The sequence below is a fragment of the Callospermophilus lateralis genome, chromosome 1 (genome assembly GCF_048772815.1).
Source record: "Callospermophilus lateralis isolate mCalLat2 chromosome 1, mCalLat2.hap1, whole genome shotgun sequence".
Classification (NCBI taxonomy): Eukaryota; Metazoa; Chordata; class Mammalia; order Rodentia; family Sciuridae; genus Callospermophilus; species Callospermophilus lateralis.
Genome location: NC_135305.1, coordinates 90,904,254 through 90,925,445, shown reverse-complemented (window position 1 = coordinate 90,925,445; position 21,192 = coordinate 90,904,254). Strand labels below are relative to the sequence as shown.

General features: G+C 32.7%; 1 protein-coding gene across 2 annotated transcripts in view; it reads left to right on the top strand.

Annotated features, from left to right (window-relative positions):
- The window catches only part of Dpy19l2 (dpy-19 like 2), an 80,234-nt gene that overhangs the window by 8,723 nt on the left and 50,319 nt on the right, over positions 1–21,192 (top strand). For both annotated transcript variants that reach the window (XM_076863918.2, XM_077110695.1), the window contains exons 4-7: positions 107–244; positions 15,626–15,746; positions 18,648–18,741; positions 20,848–20,905. In XM_076863918.2, coding sequence (XP_076720033.2) covers positions 107–244; positions 15,626–15,746; positions 18,648–18,741; positions 20,848–20,905 — 411 coding nt within the window. The remainder of the gene's footprint in view (positions 1–106; positions 245–15,625; positions 15,747–18,647; positions 18,742–20,847; positions 20,906–21,192) is intronic.

The window sequence follows — 21,192 nt, the reverse complement described above, 5'->3', positions numbered from 1 at the left end:
TTATTGACCTTTTTCTCAGAAAAAAGCTCTAAAAGGAGATGTAAAAATATTTTAAAGTTTTATTTATATTTGACCTCTGTGGCTTTTTTTTTTTTTTTAAATAAAGGGACTTTATTATTCCTACTTCAAGACCATTATTGAAGCACCTTCATTTTTGGAAGGACTGTGGATGATTATGAATGATAGGCTTACTGAGTATCCCCTTGTAATTAATACAGTGAAACGCTTCCATCTTTATCCAGAGGTGAGTAATATTTTGAGACAAATAATAGTTGTAGAGTGAATTTTTTAAAATAAAGACATAAAATATAATGATACTACAAGAAAAGCGGGTGATGGGTTTCAGGTTTATTGATTATAAATATTCTTGTAGTTGAGCATAGTACCAAAAGTTTTTCCCTTAATATTTAAAGACCACAAAAACCATGCCCACATGAACTTAAAAAATGAACATTAGTATGAAATTAGGACCAGGATAATAGACAAGCCAAATGGGAAAGAGTCAGGAGAGCCAAAAAGTGTTCTGCGTGGGTTTGTTGGCTCTGGAGACTGAGTGGGTGGCTGTGAGGACCACATGGAGGGACAGTGAAAATGGTGATCAGAGCAGTGACTTTGGAGTTACATTACTGAAGTAAGATTTAAGGAGCTTTGGGTGCAGCTCAGTGGTAGAACACTTGCCTTGCATGTGGGAGGTTCTAGGTTCTATCCCCAGGGCTGGGGAAAGAAAAAAGGAAGGTCATTTTAATACTTTTCCATTGTTTACTTTACAATTTTTACAACTTTACATTTTTTTCCATGGGAGTCTGCCAACTCTAGAAATTTGAGAAACAACAGAAAATTTGTAAACTCAATTTTTGTACTCAAGATAAATGCTAAATTTATTTATCGGGAGGTAAACCTTGCTTTTTGGATTAAAGTTATCTCAAAATCCAGAATATGAATTCAAAGTTAGTACATTTGGTCCTTCATGTTTTTGTAGGTTTAAAAATTATTATTTTGATTTTGGAATGTTTAAAATTATAGAAACTAAAAAGAATAATATCAGAAATGTATAATCAACCATTTAGAATATGTAAATGTCATCTTTTGCTTCAGAATTATAAAATAAGCATTAATAAATATCATTGAAGTCATCTTTGTTTTGTTAACAGTCCAGTTTGCTCCTTTGTCATTAATTTGATGTGCATATTCATTCAATCTCTTATTTTTAAGGATTTTTAAAATATATTTTTAGGTCTTCATAAATGCCCTTATACTCACTGTGTCTTTCCCCTCAGCATTATATTTTTAAATTGTGTGTATATATATTTATTCCTTTAATTTTAACCATTTTTATGAATTCTAAATTTTATTTATACATTTCCCTATTTGTACATGTTAAATTATTTCCAATCTTTCTATTCCAGTTTTAAAATCTATATTCTTGTATGTGTTTATTCCTGTATGTGTGCAAAATTTTCTCTAGAATACACACATAGAAGTGTAATTGCTATGTTGTGGTATATGTACTTTGTCATCTTCACCAAATATTGTTAAACAGATCTCTCAAGAAAATATAGCAATTCACACTGCTGTGTAGAAATCAGTTTTTTTCATATCCTTTAGATTTCAAATAACCAAATAACCAGATCTCTTCTTTTAGCTGGGATATGTTTTTGTTTTAATTTGTACTTCTGTTATTATTTGTGAGGTTAAATATATTGCCATGTATAATAGACATTTGGATTTTTTTTTGTCTATCAGTCACCTGTATAAATCTTTGTCACTATTTGGTGGTGGTTTTCTTATTGACCTTTGGCATTATTAATATTTTTGTGTAGTTATCTTTAGTGAGATGTGCTGAGCATGTCTTCTTGCATTCTGACTTCTTTTGATTTAATTAGCTTTGTTGAGGTATAATTTACAGTAATGCAATAAAACACACTCATTTTGAGTGTGTAGTTCTTTGAGTTTTGACAAATCTATGAAACTATATACCCATCATGATAGTCTAGTTATAAAACATCTTTGTAACACAAAAAAGTTTCTTTGTGTTCCATTGTGATAATTCTTTTCTCTGTTGGATTGTCTTAGCATATCTATTGAAAATGGACCATATTATTTTTGATCCATTTCTGGACTCTGTTGTTCAGTTAATCTCTCTATTTATACCAATACCATGTTTTATTATAAATTTTGAAAGAAAAAGGTTTTCCAGTTTTGTTTTTTCTTCTCAAAATTGCATTTTAATATAAGTATTAGCTTGTTACTTAAAAAAAATATTTTTGCTAGAATTTTGATTGAGATTACATTGGATTTTTAAATATAGTTAGAACTGACATCCTAACAATATTAAATTTTATAATCCATGTTTGTGGTATGTAGGTCTTTATTTTGATAATTAGTTTTAATTTGATTCAGCAGTGCTATTTTCTAGTATATAATTATACCTAGGTACTTCTTTTAAAAAACTATTATAATGGTATTATTTGAAATTTTTAATTTTTTCTGTACTATAGTTGATTTTGAATGTTGACTTTACACCTGTGTCACGATCCTGCTTTGAAGCTTTTTTTAATAGATTCTTTTGAATTTTCCTATGTATATGATGATGATGTCCATGAATAAAAGCAGTTGTATTTCTTACTTTCCAATTTATTTATGTTAAAATAGCTGTACTGAGGTGTAACTGACATGCCATAACTAGTCATGTGTAAAGTGTATAATTTGATATCTTTTGGCCCATGTACCCACCTGTATCACCACAATCAAGACTATGGCCTTGTCCATCATCCTAGAAGTTTCAGGTACTCCTTGGTAATCTCTCCTTACTCCTCCTCTCAGCTTTTTACTGCTTTTTTACAAGCAGTGAAAAAATAACAACAACAAAAAAATAAATTAGAAAACAGATGAAACTCTAGAAGAAGAAGGGGTAGGACCACTTGTGAAAACTATACCTACAAGGCACAGTTTCTAGGGAGCAGCACAAAAGGAAAAACCTCAAATCAAGCTGAAGACCAGTATGATTGGAGCAATTTAAAATCCATAGGTCCATAGCAACAATGAACTCAAACTTCACCTACCTAGTGTGGATTAGCAAAGGAATTTGCAGTTTACTTGCAGGCATTTCTCACAGATCTCAGGGTGCTGAGCAAAGATTAGAGAGAGCATTGGTAGCTAGTTAGGGAAAGGCATGGAACCCACCCATACCTTCCTTTCATATCTTTCCTGTGGAAATAATAGTTATTAAAAAACTGGGGGATAGGGTATTAAACACTTTCCCCTTCAATACTGGTATACCAATAGGGCACAGGTCCTGATTTGCCAAACACTGGCTGCAGACATTCTTATCATTATATTGAATGCTTTCCAGAGACTGAGAACAAGACACTGGAGGTTCACAGTCACAGTTCTAGTCAGTGCCATAAAGCATATAAGGGGAATAAAATATATATAGATTAAGAAGTAAAACAGTCCCTATTTGCATATAACATGGTAATCTATGTAGAAAATCCCAGTGAATCTAAAAACAACAACTAAACAATAGCACCCAAGAGCTAATAAGTGAGCAGGTTACAGGATAAAAGATAAACAGAAATCAATTGTATTTCCATGTACTAGCAATGGGCATCAAAATTAAAAATATAGTTCCATTTACCAATACTCAAACAGCATGAAATACTTAGATGTACATCTAACAAAATACGTTATAAGATTTGGATGCTAAAAACTGCACAGTGCAGATAAAGGGATTTGAAAGAAAGATATACCAAGTTCATGGATTGGAAGACTGGAGATAGTAAATTTACAGGTTTAATGCAATTCTTATCAAAATTTTAAGATTATTGTATATACAGAAAATATTATTGTAAATATATGCAAAAGCAAAGGAACTACCTAAACTAACTTTGAAAAAAAATAATGTGGGAAGAATCAGGTTACCTGATTCTAATACTATTTATATAGATATATTAATCAACCTTATGGTATCAGTAAGAAAAAGATACATAAATCAATGAAATACATCAGAGAACTCAGAAAACTATATAAATATGTACAGCTGATAAAAACAGTTCAGTGTTGGTGTATTTACCATTTTACTACTCATATTTAATGTAATTATGTTAGAGATGAAGTCTGCCATGTTATTATTTGCTTTCAGTTTGCTCTTGGTTTTTAATTTCTCTAATTTCTGCCTTCATGTGGGTTATTTGAATATTTTTTACTATTTTGGTTGATTTATTATGTTTTGAATATACCTCTTTATGTAATTTTAAATGGTTGTCCCAGTTGTTACATCACATATACACATGATTGTTAGAGTCTTATCACTGTTGTCATTTTATTATGGTATGTTTTAGTCATCAAACTTATTTTAAAAACTTGAGAGTGAAAATTATTTTATCTAGTTTTTGAATTTCTTTCTTCTAGATGTTCTAGTATTCCTCCTCTTATCATTTCATTTTTATATAGACATTTTTTTCCTTAGCCTTTCCCCACTCCCCACCCCCCTCAAGGAGATCTCTGCTGGCAACATATTTCCTTAGGTTTCCTTAGTTTGAGAATGTTGAATTTATTTTCATTCCTGAAGGATATTTTTGCCGGACGTGATTCTGAGTTGAGGTTGTTTCCTTTCAGCATTTAACAGGTCTTGAGACACCTCATTCTCCGTAGTTTCTGATGAGAAATAATACTGTTAGTTGAATTATTTTTCTTCTTTAGTCAAGATTTTGTTTATTCCTTGTTTTCAATATTTTTCCCATTATTATTATTATTATTATTATTATTATTATTTTCCTGGGGATTGAATCCAGAGACTCTTTACCACTGAACCACATCTCCAGCCCTTTTTATTTTTTACTTTGAAACAGGGTCTCACTAAGTGGCTGAGGCTGGTTTTGAACTTGTGGTTCTTCTGACATTGGAGCCTGGGCACAGTTTGGTTTTTAAAGGTGTTCAAAAGTATATTGTTCAAAGTAAAAAGTTTTAAGAAGTATGATGTGTTTCAGTGTGGATTTTTAAAAAACTGCTCCATTTTAAAGTTTGCTCAGTTTCTTGAATCTTTAAGTTTATATCTTCTACAAAACATGGGAAGTTTCAGACATTTCTTTGAATTCTTTGAAAAAATTAATTTTTAATTCATTTTAACTGATAAATAGAAAATAAAAATTGTAAACATTTATGGGATACTATGTGATATTTAGATACATATATAGTTTGTATAATGTTTAAATCTGGGTAAACATTTATTTCCTCAAACATTTATCATTTCTTTATGGTGAAAATGTTCAACTCTTCTGGCTTTTTGAAATACATAGTCATTACCTGTAGTTATTTACAGTAGTTATTTTACTGTTCAGTGCTACAGCAGAACTTCTTATTCTTATCTAACTGTAACTTAGTACTCATTGAACAACCTCTAATCTCTCTCCATCCCACCCTTCCCCTTTTCTCAACCTTTGGTAACCACCATTCTACTTTCAACTCCTATGAGATCAATGTTTTATATTCATGCTCTACTTGTCTCTTTCTGTTTGACTTATTTCACTTAACATAATGATCTCTAGTTCCATCCATGTTTTCAGTGAATTACAGGATTTCACTCTTTTTTTATGGGCTGAATAGTCTCCAAATGTATATATGTACCACATTTTCTTTATTCAGTCTTCAGTTGTTGAGCACCTAGGTTGTTTCCATTTATTAGCTATTGTGAATAATGCAATAAATGTGGGTGTTTAGATGTCTCTTGAGCATTCTGATTTCATATCTCTTGGATATATACTTAGTAGTAGGATTTCTGGGTCATATGGTAGTTTAATTTTAATATTTTAAGGAATCTGCCTCCTGTTTGCCATAATGGCTGCACTAATTTGCATATCTAACAACAGAATACAAGGGTTTCCTTTCTATATCCTTGTCAGCACTTGCTATATTTTGTCTTTTCTATAGTAGCCATTCTTACTAGATTGAGGTGCCCTCTCTTTGTGGTTTAGATTTGCATTTCCCTGATAATTAGTGATGTCGAGCATTTTCTCATATACCTCCTGGCTATTTGCATGAATTCTTTAAAGAATTTTTTTGGGTCCATTTCTTATTTTTTTAATTGGATTTTTGATACTATTGTAGTTTTTGAGTTCCTTGTATATTTTAAACATTAACCCTGTCAGAACTATAGTTGATCATATTTTCTCTCATTCTGCAGCTTATCTCTTCATTCTATTGTTGTTCCTGTTCAAAGCAGCTTTTTTATTGGATATAATCCCATTCTATCATGCTGTTTCAATTACTGTTTTGTAGTGTATTTGAAGGTAGGAAGCATAATGCCTCCCGCTTTTTTCCCCCCTCCTCAATAAGACTTGGCTGATTGGTTACTCTCCTCCTCCTCCTCCTCCTCCTCCTCCCCCCCTCCCCTCCTCTCCCCCTCCCCCTCCTCCACCTCCTCCTTCTCTTCCTCCTCTCAAATATATTTCTAGGTATTTTATTTTTTGTTGCTATTTTAAGTGACATTACTTTTTATTTCATTACTGGTACATAAAAAAGTTACTGATTTTTGTATATTTCTTTTATATCCTGTGATTTTTGTTGAATTTTTTATTTCTATTAGTTTTTGATGGTTTTTTGGTGGAGTTTTCTATATAATAAGATCATGTCATCTGAAAAAAACTGAGTTTGACTTTTACTTTTCCAATTTGGATGCAGCTTGTTTTTTCCTTTCCCTTTCTTTTTTTGCACTTTATTTCTTTCTCTTGCCTAATTGTTCTGGCTAGGACTTTTAATAGTTTTTGCATAAAATAATGAAAGTGGTTATACTTGTCGTATTCCAGATTTTAGAGATAAAGTTTCTAGCTTTTTTCCATTTAATATAGTATTAGTTATTGGTTTGTTATAAATGGTCTTTATTTTATTGAGTTGTATCCCTGATATACCTAATTTGCTTAGCATTTTTATCTTGAAGAAATGTTTTGCCTCCCTCCCCTGAAGCCTAAGGTTGGGGAAGGGGTGAGACAGCAGTCCTTAGGCCTATTGGATAAGGCAGTTCTAGTAGCTCAGTGTGGGTATTGCAGGCCTGAAGCAGGGGTTGTGGGGCTCAACCTCACACTGGGTTCACCATGACAGGGCTGGTACTGGGTTTTAAGTGTAAGGCCTGGATTTAATTATCTCTCCTTCCCTCAGACAGAAAACATCTCTCTCTGCATTGCTGAAGTTAGTTGGGAGACTGGTGACTTGGGTAACTTTTCCTCCTACCCTTGTTTCTTTTATTATTATACTAAAACTAGGCAGTGTGGTGTCTCACTTGTCTTCCTTAGCTCTTGTGAAGGTAGTTTGTGTGTTTGTAGGGAGATGATCTCTGAAAGATTTTACTTAGCCGCCATTGCTTCTGCTTCTTGTAGTAGTTGTTTTCAAATTGGGCAGCTGTAGTATTCCTTTAGCCAAAAATGTTCTCTGTATGGTGGACATTAAAAATCTTCTTTTGTTGTGGAGAGCCCAGGTAAATTTTCAAACTTGTAGGATGATTCTAAAGCTTAACAGAGCAGTAGTTCTTTAAAAAAAATTATTGGTTCTTTTTAGTTATATATAACATTAGGATTTATTTTGATAAAAGCATGGAATATAGTTTCCTATAGTTCAGCCCCCAGTTCCCTTCCCCTTCCCTTCTCCCTCACCCTGTTTCCTTTCCTCTGTTCTACTGATCTTTCTATTAATTTATAGTTTTTTAAATTAGTGTCTTGTGCATATACATAATGGTGAGATTCACTGTAGTATATTCATATACATACATAGGCCAGATTTAGTCCATTGTTATTCCATTTTCCTGACCAACACTCCCTCCCTCTGTTCTACTAATCTTTCTTCTATTTTTTTATGGAATCCTACCCCTTTCTTTTTCCTTATATTTGAGTAGCTTCCATTTATCAGGAAAAAAACCTTAACCTTTCACTTTTGGAGTATGGCTTATTTCACTTAGCATGATAGTCTCTGTTCATCCATTTACCAGCAAATGCTATAATTTTATTCTTCTTTATGTCTGAGTAATATTCTGTTGTGGATATATATCACATTTTCCTTAACCATTCATCTGTTGAAGGCCACCTGGTTTGGTTCCATAGCTTAGCTATTGTGAATTATTTTGCATCCTTATCATATGCTGATTTTAGATCTTTGGAGTATACACTGTGGGGTGGGATAGTTGGATCACGTGGTGATTCCATTCCTAGTTTTATGAGGAATCTCTATTATTGCTTTCCAAAGTAGTTGTCCTAATTTGCAGTCCTACCAGCAATGTGTGAGTGTATATTTTTGTTTTTCCCCACATCTTTACCAACACTTATTATTATTTGTATTCTTGATAATTGCCATTCTGACTGGAGTGAGATGAAATCTCAATGTAGTTTTGATTTGCATTTCCCTAATTGTTGGAGATGTTGAACATTTTTCATGTATTTGTTGGTCATTTGTATTTCTTCTTTTCAGAAATATCTGTTGTTTTGCCCATTTATTAATTTGGTATTTTTTTATTTTTGGTGTTAATTTTTTTGAGTTATTTATATATTCTGGATATTAGTCCTCTATCAGAAAGTAGCTAGCAAAGATTTTCTTCTATTCTGTAGGTTTTGCCTTCATACTCTTAATTATTTCCCTTGATATTCAGTTTTCCTAGCACCATTTGTTAAAATGCTTTTTTTATCCAATATATATTTTTGGAAACTTTGTCAAGGATCATGTGACAATAACTATGTAGATTGTCTCTGTGACTTCCATTCTGTTGCAATGATCTTCATGTCTATTTGATTCCAGTACCATACTATTTTGGTTACTATTGCTCTGTAGTATAATTTGAGATCTGGTATTGTATTGCTTTTAGCTTTACTTTTGTTGCTCAGAATTTCTTTGGCTCTTCTGAGCCTTTTATTCTTCCATAAGAATTTTAGGGCTGTGAAGAATGTCATTGGTATTTTGATGGGGATTGCATTGAATCTGTATAGGGCTTTGGGTAGTATGGACATTTTGACAATATTAATTCTGCCTATCCAAAAACATGGAGTTCTTTCCATCTTCTAAGGTCTTATTCAATTTCTTTCTTCAGTGTTTTGTGGTTTTCATTGTAGACATCCTTCACTTCCTTTGTTAGAATAATTCCCAAGTTCTTCATTTATGTATTTATTTTTTTGAGTTTATTGTGAATGAGATAGTTTTCCTAATTTCCTTTTTGGCAAATTCATTTTTGGAATATAGGAAAGTGACTGATTTATGTATTTGACATCATATCCTGCTACTTTACTAAATTTATTTATCAGGTCTTTTAGTCACAGTCATACAAAAGTTGACTAAAATAGTCATTGCTGTATGAAATATTCTATAGATATGTTAGGTGCATTTTTTAAGTTTCTGAAGAAACTTCACTTAGTTATCACTGGATGATCTATTTAACGGTGAGAGAAGTGTGTTGAAATCATTCAGTATTATTGTATTGTGGTCTATTTGATTTTTAGCATTGAAAAGAGTTTCTTTTATATATGTAAATGCACCATTTTGGGGGGCATAAGTATTTATAATCATATCTTTTTGTTGGATGATTCCTGAACCAGTATGAAATTACCTTCTTTGCCTCTTCTGATTAATTTTGGCTTGAAGTCTACTTTGTCTGATATGAGAGTAGCTATACCTGCTTATTTATGGCTACAATATGTGTGGTATATCTTTTCCTGTTCTTTCATTTTCAGTCTGTGGATGTCTTTGTCAGAATGGCAAGTCTCTTGCAAATAGAATATTGTTGGGTCTTATTTTTCAAATTCAATCTGACAATCTATATGTTTTGATTGCAGAGTTTAGCCCACTATTTGCATTCAGTGTTGTTATAGAGAGATAATTTGTATTTTCTGCCATTTTGATTTATTTCTAATATGTTTCATTTAGACTGATTCTACTTTAATTACTCAGCTCATCCCTATCCTGCTTTTTGTTTTCATTTTTTATTGTTTATTCATGAAATAGTTATTGAATACATTTTGTAATACAGGTTTTGTCATGATGAATGCTTTTAATTTCTGCTTATTATGGAGGTTTTTTCATATTCAATTCTGAAGGATAATATTTCTGGGTATAGGAATCTTGGTTGGCACCCATTTTCTTTCAGAGATGTGTATGTATTATTTTAAGCCCTCGTTGATTTTAGGGTCTGGGTTGAGAAATAAGTTGAAATCTAAATTGGTTTACCTCTAAATATGACCTGCCATTTTACTCATATAGCTTTTAAAATTCTATCCTTATTCAGCACATAAGGCATTTTCATTATAAGGTGTCTTGAAGAAGATTTATTCTAATAACTATTTGTATTTTATATGACTCTTATATTTGAATTTCTATCTCATTCCTAAGATTCAAAAAATTTTCTAATAGTATTTCATTGAAAAGATAGTGCATCCCTTTTGTTTGTATTTTGGAGTCTTATGTACCCCAGTGACTCTTATTAAATTTGGTTTCATGGTGTAACACCATATTTCTTGAGTTTTTTTTTATGATCAACTTTATTTCAAGATTATACAGTTTAAGCTGGGCATGGTGGCACATGCCTGTAAGCTGAGGGGCTCAGGAGGCTGAGTCAGAAGAATCACAAGTTCAAACACAGCCTCAGCAAAAGTGAGGTACTAAGCAACTAGGTGAGACCTGTCTCTATATAAAATACAAAATAAGTATAGGGATGTGGCTCAGTAGTTGAGTGCCCCTGAGTTCAATCCCCAGTCCTGCTCCTCCCCCAAAAGATTATATAGTTTAATTCTTCAGTGTCTGAATGTGTATCTTCTCCCTATTAAGAGCCCTGGGTTGGGAGCATATTCAGATATCAATTCTTAAACTTAATGTGTGACCTCTGCTATTCCAGTATCAGCTCCACTTTGAAAGAAGCCATTGAACCCTATTTTCTACAAGCACTTTAGAGCCAAGTCATGTAATATTTAACCTTATAAAAAGCAATAAACTTGTTGGTACTGTTCTCCACAGTCCCTCTAATCCAGGTATAAACTTGTAGTAGTATATATAGTTCTCTCAGATCAGTTTTTCCTGCTTTTTGTATTGTGGGGAGATTGGGAATTGCATCCTAGCCCTATTCTACCATGTCATCTCTCAATAGTTCTTAACATTAACTTGCAACTCATTTCTTTGAGTTCTTTTTCAGATCTACCTTCTTTCTTCTTTCCATCCAAGATTCCAATGACCTGAATATTAGATTTTTTAAAAATAGTGCCATAGATTTGTAGGGATATGTTTTGTTTTTGTGACTTTTAGTAGTATTTTTTTTCTTTGTGGCTCAGATTTATTTCTGTTGTCTTATCTTCTTGTTCACTAATCTCTCCACCTCCATTCTGTTGTTGTGGTCATCTACTGGTTTTGCAGCCCCCCCCCACGCCCTCCCAGGGATGTGTGTGTGTGGTTTGAAATTTCATTTTGGTTTTTCTTTGTTTTTCCATTTTTTTTTTTTTTTGCTTAGACTTTCTGTCTCACTGCTAACATTTTCTGGTTTTAATTTGTTTAAAGCATGTTCATAATGGCTCAGTAGAGCATTTTATGTTTGTTTTAAAATTTGGTTAGATAATTCTAGTATTTCTGTCATACCAGTTATTGCAATCTATTGATTCTTTTCTTTCAGTTTGAGAACTATTAGTTTCACTTGAAAACATATCTTGTTATGTGACTGGATCTTAGAAATTTTATTTTAGCTGGCTTCTTCAGGTACCACTCTAGTGAAGGAAGAAGGAGGGCACTGTTTTTTTATTGTCAGGTGGGTATAAAAGTCCAGGTTCACCTTTGGCCTCCATTAAGTCAAGATGAAGTGTTCTCTCACACTGTTGTTTGGGTGGGCTGGGAATTCTGACTAGCCATGTGATTTCTGCTGAAATTTTGGTAGGGATGGTCTTATCACTATGAATGGTGATGGAAGTCCTGAAAATGTCCTGTTATATCTCTGACATCACCACACTGGGGAAAGGAAGAGGTACCTTTTGACTGCTGCTTGGGGTGGAAATCAATGATACCAAGGGACAGGGATTTCCCTAGTTATCCTTCTCTTACACCATCCCAGCAGATGGATTGGGTGACTCTAAAGGTTGGTTTCTCTCTTGGCTTTTGTTGTTATGATAGGAGCGAGGTGGTATTTGGCTGAAGCAAAGATATTATTGTTCAAAAGTTTTCTGTATTCCCTTGTTGTTCCTTTCCTGGTATTTTGCCTTTTATAGGTGCTATTTATATCTGTGCCTGTTTCAGCCCATTTTGTGCTGCTGTAACAAGTTCTTGAGAGTGGAGTAATTTATTAAGACCATAAATTTGTTTCTCATCATCTAGTGACTGAGACATTGAGGATCAAGGCAATGGCAGGTGGAGTTGTCTGGTGAGGGCTGCCCTCTGTTTTTAAGATAAAGTCTTGCTGTTACATCTTCTGGGGAGGAGGAACACTGTGTTTTCACATGGCAGAAGGCAAGAGGGCCAAACATTGCAAGAAGTGTTTTTTATAAAGGCCCTTTTATAAGAACCTTTATCCCTTTCACAAACAAGAAGGCTTTAAGGTCCCACTTTTTAATACTGTCACATTGGCTATTAAGTTTCAGCACTTGAATTGTAGAGGCATAGTACTGCCCACTGGAATTCCTGGACTGTCAGCCTCTTTAAGAACAGATCTGTCATTCTTTACATTTCAGGTCTGCTCTCTACTCTGCACTTTTTCAAGAATCTTATACTTGATTTACACATAATTCAAAGAGTTTTTAGTTGTAATAGGAAAAAGTACATCCATTCTATCTTCCCCAAAGTAAATATTTACATTACTTAAATGTCTATATATTGATTTTTCATTTTCATTCAGTTTAAATTATTTTTGGATTTCCCATGTTTTCTACTTTGATCCACTGGATATTTAGATTGTGTTAATTTCCAAGTATTTGGAGTTTCCCAGATTTCTTTCTGTTTTTCATTTCTGCAAATATTAAAATGTAATTTATAATAGTAACAATGTACGATATAGTCCTGCCTGAGATGATAGGAGCAGTGTGCTGTGCCAGCTTTCTTTGCACCCCAGCTTTTTCCTTAGAGGCACCACTCTGTATTTCCTCTGATGATTTTCTCTATAATTGTTGTGTAAATGCAGAAGCCAAAGAGTTGAAAACTTGTTTCCTATATCCTCAACTAAGGTTAATTTTTACTTAATCTGCATGTGTAACATGAGGATTTTGCTGATCAGTCTAACCCCTATTCTTCCAGTGTTCAATAATGATTGTTTTCAATTTTTGGATCACTTAATTATATAGTAATATCACTACTTATTGTTTCACTAATTTCCAGCAGTACAGTCTTAGAGACATTTGCTGTTCTCTTTTTATTTATTCAACAATATTTATTGATGAATAATCACATTTTAGTTTATTCTTTGATGTTATGAAATAGCAATTATTATTACATTGTTTTTAAAACTTCAGAACATTATTAAGGATAGGCAATAAGAGATTGTTCTGAGTCATGTTTTCATGTTGCATAAATAGAAAATTGAGATGATCTGGATTTAGTGTCAGCTTGGTGTAGTGCTATGATGTTGAGTTATATGCCCACTTGATGTTCATACTTTCTGTGTTCACAAGATTCTTATCTGAAACTAAAAATTAAGCTTAAAAAAATTTTTGGAAATGGTAAAAGCATTTAATGCTCAGCATTTTACATATAAGCTCTATTCTTAACCTTTCTTGAAATTTGAAAGAGGAGCTGACAGAGGCACAGAAGCCATAGAAACCATAGCTTGCAGTCAGAATTTGACTACAGTTCTGAACTTAAAGCTATGCTTTTGTTAGGCTCACTGGTGCACACCTCATTCCCAACCGCTCAGGAAGCTAAGGTAGGGTGGTCTCAGTTTCCAGTCTGGGCAACTAAGTGATATTGCTGTCTCAAAATAAAAAAAAAACAAAAAAGGCTGGGAATATAGGTCAGTGGTGAAGTGCCCCTGAGTTTGATCCATAGTACTGCTAAAAATAAAATAAAAGTGTACTCTCTCTTGTTTCAAAGTGTATCCACAGAAAAAAAATGAATATAATTCTAGATTTAGCTCATATATTTAATGTGGTAATTTTTTATACATTTGATAAATTTGAGAGAATGGAAATAATAGATTTTATCTGTCAGTTTTTAAAAATTTTCTTTTAGTTGTAAATGGACAGAATGCCTTTATTTTGTTTGTTTATTTTTATGGAGTACTGAGAATCGAACCTAGTGCCTCACACATGCTAGGCAAGTGTTCTGTCACTAAGCTACGGCCCCAGCCCTCAGTGTCAGTTTTTAAAAATAAAATTACAGAATAGTAATGTATAGTGATATATATTATGTGAATGTCTATAATATGATGCCATTATGTAGTATCAAGTGACTTCAGCTATGTGCTGCTTCTAATGCCCAGGGAGATGTCTGGAAGGATGAATACTAAAGTATTAACAGTGTTAGTTCTGCTTGATTCTTATTTTCTTTTTTTAACTCTTTTTTATTTTATTTTGCTCCCCACCCCCAAAGGTCTCACATTCTTTTTTATAAAATCTTTATCATTTTTTTAAAAAGTTCTGATATCAACATTTTTTAATTTTTAATTTTTCTCCTCTCCCCAACATCGTTAGACTTTTAAAAGTGAATTGCAGATTGCAAAGAATTGGTTAATTAAATTTTCCACTTGGCAAAACATTTAATGGGCACAGAAGCTATTATTCCATTTCATTCCAGTTTTTGAAATAACGTATATCCATATATAAATGGTTTCTATGAGTACTTAATAGACATAATAAGGGGATTCATTGTGACACATTTGCACATGCTTATAACATGATTTGATCAGTCTCACTCCTTACTACCTCCCATGTTTCTTCTCCCCATCCTCTTTCTCTATTCTACTGTTCTCCCTTCTATTATTATTTTTAAATAGTACATTATAATTATATATAAAAGTGGGATTTACTGTGGTATATTTATACACAGACTTTGCATAATTTCTTTGATTTTATTCCTGAGTACATACTTCCCCTTTCCCTTTCCTTTTATTCACTGTCTTTATTCTGTTGGTCTTCTATTTTTGTGGGATCCTATTTTTATTTATTTTTTTCTCTCTCTAGATTCCACATATGAAAGAAAAACCCTTAACTTTCTGACTATGGCTTATTTAACTTAGCATGATGTTCTCCAATCCCATCCATTTGCCAGCAAAGGACATAATTTCATTTTTCTTTATAACTCAGTAGAACTCCACTATGTGTATATGCCACATTTTTTTTTATCCATTAATCTACTGCAGGGCTCTGTGGGCTCATTCTATAACTTGGCTATTGTGAATTGTGCTGCTATAAACTATATTTTATATATTTTAATGAGGAAATAAATTCAGAGACCTAAATGAAATGTTATTAAATGTTCTGTTTTATTTTAATTATATATTTTTAGACTTGATTTTATAGTTGATTATATAAATATTACATATATAATTTTAAAATGTTTCCTAGATGTAATGGTTTAAATAAACTTGTGAAAATTTATAATGTCAAAGGTGACATCATAAATTGTTGTTTTGGAAGAATTATTATTGTAAGAGAGTATATTTTCTTCCATTCTCTCTTTTTGTTTTTATCTTTTATAGGTGATCATAGCCTACTGGTATCGCACATTCGTGGGAATAACGAATTTATTTGGGGTAGAAACTAAGACCTGCTGGAATGTCACCAGAGTAGAACCTCTTAACGAAGTTCAAAGCTGTGAAGGCATGTTTCTTCCTAAAATGCTGCTGTGCTGTCCTTGCAGTTTCCATAAACATCTCAGAGTGTTAGGACTCAATTACTGTAAATTACTGTGATTAATTTTAATTTTTTTCTCTAGAACACCCTAGAAATGTCTTACCCCAATAAGTATTTTACACTTTCAAGTAGATTTCAAGAAGGCTCTGTATTTCCTTATTTGAGTATTAATACACTTCAATGTAAAGCAATCTTTTTTTTTTTTTTTTTTTTTTGGTGCTGGGGATTGAACCCAGGGGTGCTTAACTGTGGAACCACATCCCCAGCCAATTTTTATATAGAGACAGGGTACTGCTGGGTTGCTTAGGACCTTGCCAAGTTGCTGAGGCTACCTTTGAATTCATGATCCTTCTGCATCATCCTCCACAGCCTTTGGGATTATAGGCATGAGCCACCGCATCTGGCCAGCATAAAGCAATCTTGAGTAAAAATCAGTTTTCCATTTCAGAATGAGATAATACTGCAGAAAAAAAAAAGAGTGTTTCTGATGACTTCAGTATGTAAATGTTGAGGATAGATTAAACAATTCAACAATGCTAGTAATAGTTATTATGTAACTTTAATTATGCACACATACTTACACATACAATATTTCTAATACAATACTTGATTTTATAAGAAATATTGATTTATTGTGTGCTCACAGTCCATGAATAATTCTAAGTAAACTCTTCCTATGTATCTTCTACACTGGTGTCTTTGTCAAAGAAACATTTTTGGAATTTATCTAAACAGTTTTTCAGGACATGTAATAGTCATTTCTATTTAAGATACTTGTAATCTAGCACTTTTATAATCCAAGTCCCTAAAGACTTTAGTTCAAAGTCATATAATCTACTTGCATAACATTTTTACAGTTGTTTTTTTCTTTAGATTCTCCACAGAATGACTACTTGACTATATTTTACAAATGCATTTGTATAGATGTATTTACATTTAACATTCAGCTCTTGGGATATAAAATAAATCTACATTTCCCTAATATTTTACTGATTCTTTTACATGACATTTATAAAATCTAAAACTAAACTGCTGTCTGAGGGAAAATTATATTTTTTACAACATAAAGGAATGCAGAAAATGCCTCATTAAATAAAAGACTCAATCAGTTAGAAGTATAACTTTTTCTGAGGGATGAAAAACCATCACCTTATATAGGAACACAAGAAATGCTTACTAAGTTCACAATAAGTAAACAGGTTACTGTTTGACACTTGGGACATAGCAATTGACTAGTGGACATGTGTCCTTCCTTGATCTCATAAACTGTATACTATTAGAGGGCTGTTAAGTGTTAGAACTGTGGTGAATATTACAAATGAGAAAATAAGTTTGCTGAGGTTAGGAGTGAGAAATATTTCAAGAGAAATAGAGAGAAATGCTTCAAGAATAGGGACCAACATATTCAAAAGTCCGGAGGCAAGAGGGAACTGAAGGACTAGAAGTGGAACACAGAGATAGAGAAGAAAATTGGTGTGAAATGATGCTGGGAATGCATGCAAGGGTCAGATCATGATGGGCCAGATGCTGGTTAAGAATTTTGTACTTTATCCATTGAAGAACTTTAGTAGGTTCACATGTTAGACATGACTTTGACAGCTATATGGAAAGGCCATTAATATAAGGTGCAGGTGGATTCAGTAAGGCCAGGTAAAAGAAGGCTGTGGTCTCAGCAAGCAATTGTAGAAAAATATTATGAAATCCCTGGATTTCAGAGAGTTTCTGGAAGTAGAATAAACATGATTTGGCAGTTGATGGGAGAGAAGAGGGAGAATGAAGAGCCATGTAACCCTACTTGGTTTGTAGCTTGAGTTCCTTTGAATGGTAGGAAACATGAAAAGTAGCAGGTTGAATCACTACATTTCATTGTGGATATATTAATTTGAGGTAATTGAGAGACCTCAAAGTGGAGATGTCAAGTGGCTACCTGGATGTATAACCTTAGGAATAAGAAGAGCATTCTGGGATAGACTTGAAGTCATCTCTATATAGATAATCATTGAGGTGAAGGAAGTGGAAGCAGATTGAGAAGAGAGCATGTGACAGGCTAGGGTGGTCTAGCATTGAAGAGAGGTATGTAAAACCAGAGAAGTTATTACAGTGGGCAGAAAGGAGTGGACAGGAATAAGAAGGAATCACATGGGCCAGACTTCAGATTTTAGATCCAACAAGTTGAGCACATCTTAGCAAGTAATTTTCTATGTTCTGTTCTTTTCAATATCAACACAAAATACTTTCATCCCAATAATCTTATAAATCTCATCTAAGAATTATATGAAATGATGATTATAAAACACACAAAGTGCTATGCATAAAAACACAATCTAACATACAAGAAATGTTAATATTCTTGCTACATACAATAATTAATCAAATAACTGGATCATCTCATTTAGGCTTAAGTTGCTCCTTGAGGTGGGGCATCCCAGAGCTTGGCAAAAGACATGAATAGTATAACAAGATATGGATTTTTTCTTGGAATTGATGAAGTGGTTCTGTAGAGAGTTGCAGACAAACTAGTATGAAATTCCAACAAATCATCATAGTATAAGTGTGACTATAATAAAGCATAAATGTAACTACATAATACATTATAGAGGCTGGAAATGTAGCTTGGTGGTAGAGTGTTTGCCTGGTACACACTAGGCCCTGGGCTCCATTCCCCGTACTAAGGAAAGAAAAAAAAAAAAGAAAAGAAACATGTACAAGGGTAAAGATTATTGTAACTATTAAAGAAAGCAAGTATTTGGAAAGCATATGCTTTCATCAGATTCATGAGCTCTTGATTACAAAGCACTAAGAAAAGTATGCCCAATTGCTTTATAACATTTGTTCATTAAATACTGAATAATTTGTGTCTTTTCAAAGGATTGGGAGACCCCGCTTGCTTTTATGTTGCTGTGATTTTTATTTTAAATGGACTAATGATGGGATTATTCTTCGTATATGGTACATACCTGAGGTAAGACTACTGAATTAAAAGATCTTACAAAGAGATTATAAGGACTGGCTGATGTTTCTTGATTAAATGAAAAGGACAATTAATGAGGTTAATTGATTAGTAGAAGGAAAGTTTGTACATTCATTTGATTGTTTTCAGAGGCTTAACCATTATTAATACAACCAGAAACTGAAAATGTCACAGAAATATCTTTAAAGGCTTCTCTTTTATCTGTGTGGGGATTTTAAAAACTAACTTAAGATTTCTTAACAAAGTTTTTAATGAAAATGTCTCTAGTTTATGCATAAAATTACTATAGCATTAGAGGGGAACTCTGGTTGGCATTAATAGCAAAATTATTTCATATTTTAATCTCTGTAAATGTGAGATTAAGATAGCTATGAAAAAAACTATACATCACTTATGATGGACCCTTACATCTGTTAGCCTGTGTTTTTTGATAGAAGTACCACAGTTTTATTTGGAGTAGCAGTAGTCTCAGTCTCTGATGATAGTTGGAATTAATTATAACAATCATCTGTTTTGCCCTCACTCTCTATAGTTCTTGGGAGAGCCATATGAACTAACTTTTCCCAGTGGAAAATAGGGCAAAATCAGCCATGGTTACAGCTAGTGTAGCATTGTCTTTGTCACAAAAGGACAAATTCAGCTGCCCCTTCTCTATTTTTTTCCTGCTTTTACTCAGTTCTGATTCTTGGAGTTCCAGCAACCATCTTGTAACCATGAAGAAAAGTCCATAAAAATAGCAAATATGTCTCTGTAAATTGCTTATAAAATTCTAGAACACCAAATACATTAATAGTCACTAGTCTTTAAGAAATACATAGATATAACCAATATTGGTTATAAAAGTGTCACCAAAACTGTGAAGAGACTAGGAATTATAGCATATGAGCAACAAAAGAAATAGAAATTTTGGGGAATTTTTGGCCACCCTCCCTCACTGGCATTAACTTGGAATGTAGATTATTTCTATTCCATTAGTAATTAACCATAAAATGTTAACATGCACATCTAACTTGATAAGTCTAAAATGAACTGATATCTTTTCCCTTCTGATCAATGTGAAGTATTTTAGGACAATATTTCAAAACAGCCTCTCACATCTTACATGTTAGTACCCTAGTTTAGTATTCCTATTACCTTTCCATAGCAGCCCATGTTATCATTGTTTTTGTTTTCAAATGTTTGATTCATTCACATGCTCCTAGTTCCTATTAGAATGAATCATCTGTTTCTCACACTGCTTCTTTCAATTTCTTCCTTTTTAAATTTCCTTTAGTGAGTCTGTCTATAGCAAATGATTCCCCATTAGTTTTCCTATTTTTGTTTTTGTTTTTTTCTTTGGTACCAAGGATTGAACTCAGGGGCACTCAACCACTGAGCCACATTCATCCCCAGGACTCACAGGATGATTGTGAGATCAAAGCTAGCCTCAGCAAAAGCGAGGTGCTAAGCAACTCAGAGACCCTGTGTCTAAATAAAATACAAAAAAAATAGGGCTGGGGATGTGGCTCAGTGGTCAAGTGCCTCTGAGTTCAATCCCTGGTACCCTCTGCCAAAAAAAAAAAAAATAGAAATGGCTCTTAATCTTTGATGATTATTAGCCATCCTTGATCTGATATTTGTATTCTGATTACTGCTTACTTCAGATTCAACAATAGAATAATTGCAGATACTTATATAATTTGAAATTACTATCAAATGAAGCTATTAGATTCTTGTATTATCTTTCAGTCCCTTAAATCCAATTTTAAAAGACAAAAATTTATCTCCATTTACATTTTTTTGAAGAATACAGACTCTGAAATGCTGACCTGTTTGTTAAAAAATAATCATGTTCAGACCTTATATCATCATTCAGAAAATATTTAAATATAATAAATTTTAAAATTTAGATTATTATATGTTTGTTTTGTCTCTTTATACATTCAAGGTTAAAACTTTGACTACCTGGGTATTTAAATTTTTTTTACAAGTAATGGCTTACTGTTATTATGTTTCAAATATGGATAACCATGATTTAAAATTCTAACATAGTTTTGTGGAAAACTTGCTATACTTTACATAAATTGTAACTATGCTCTTTTTTTTTTTATAAAACAGTGGGACTCAGTTAGGAGGTCTAATTACAGTACTGTGCTTCTTTTTCAACCATGGAGAGGTTTGTTTTTAGAAAAAATTAGGGTCTGTATAGGAACAAAGAAATATCATTAAAACAATATGTAATTGCATATTATTTGTAATTTTGCAATATTTTAAAGAACTTTATGTTGTAATTTGATATTTTAATTGTGTTAATTTAAAGTTTTAAATCATTAGAACTAAATATATGAAATATCTTGCATGGGTTTTAGTAAATATTCACATATATTCTGTAGAAAAGAGGAAACACTGTACTTGTCAAGTCAGGCACTTCACTTTACTTTTATTTATTTCTGACGAATCTTT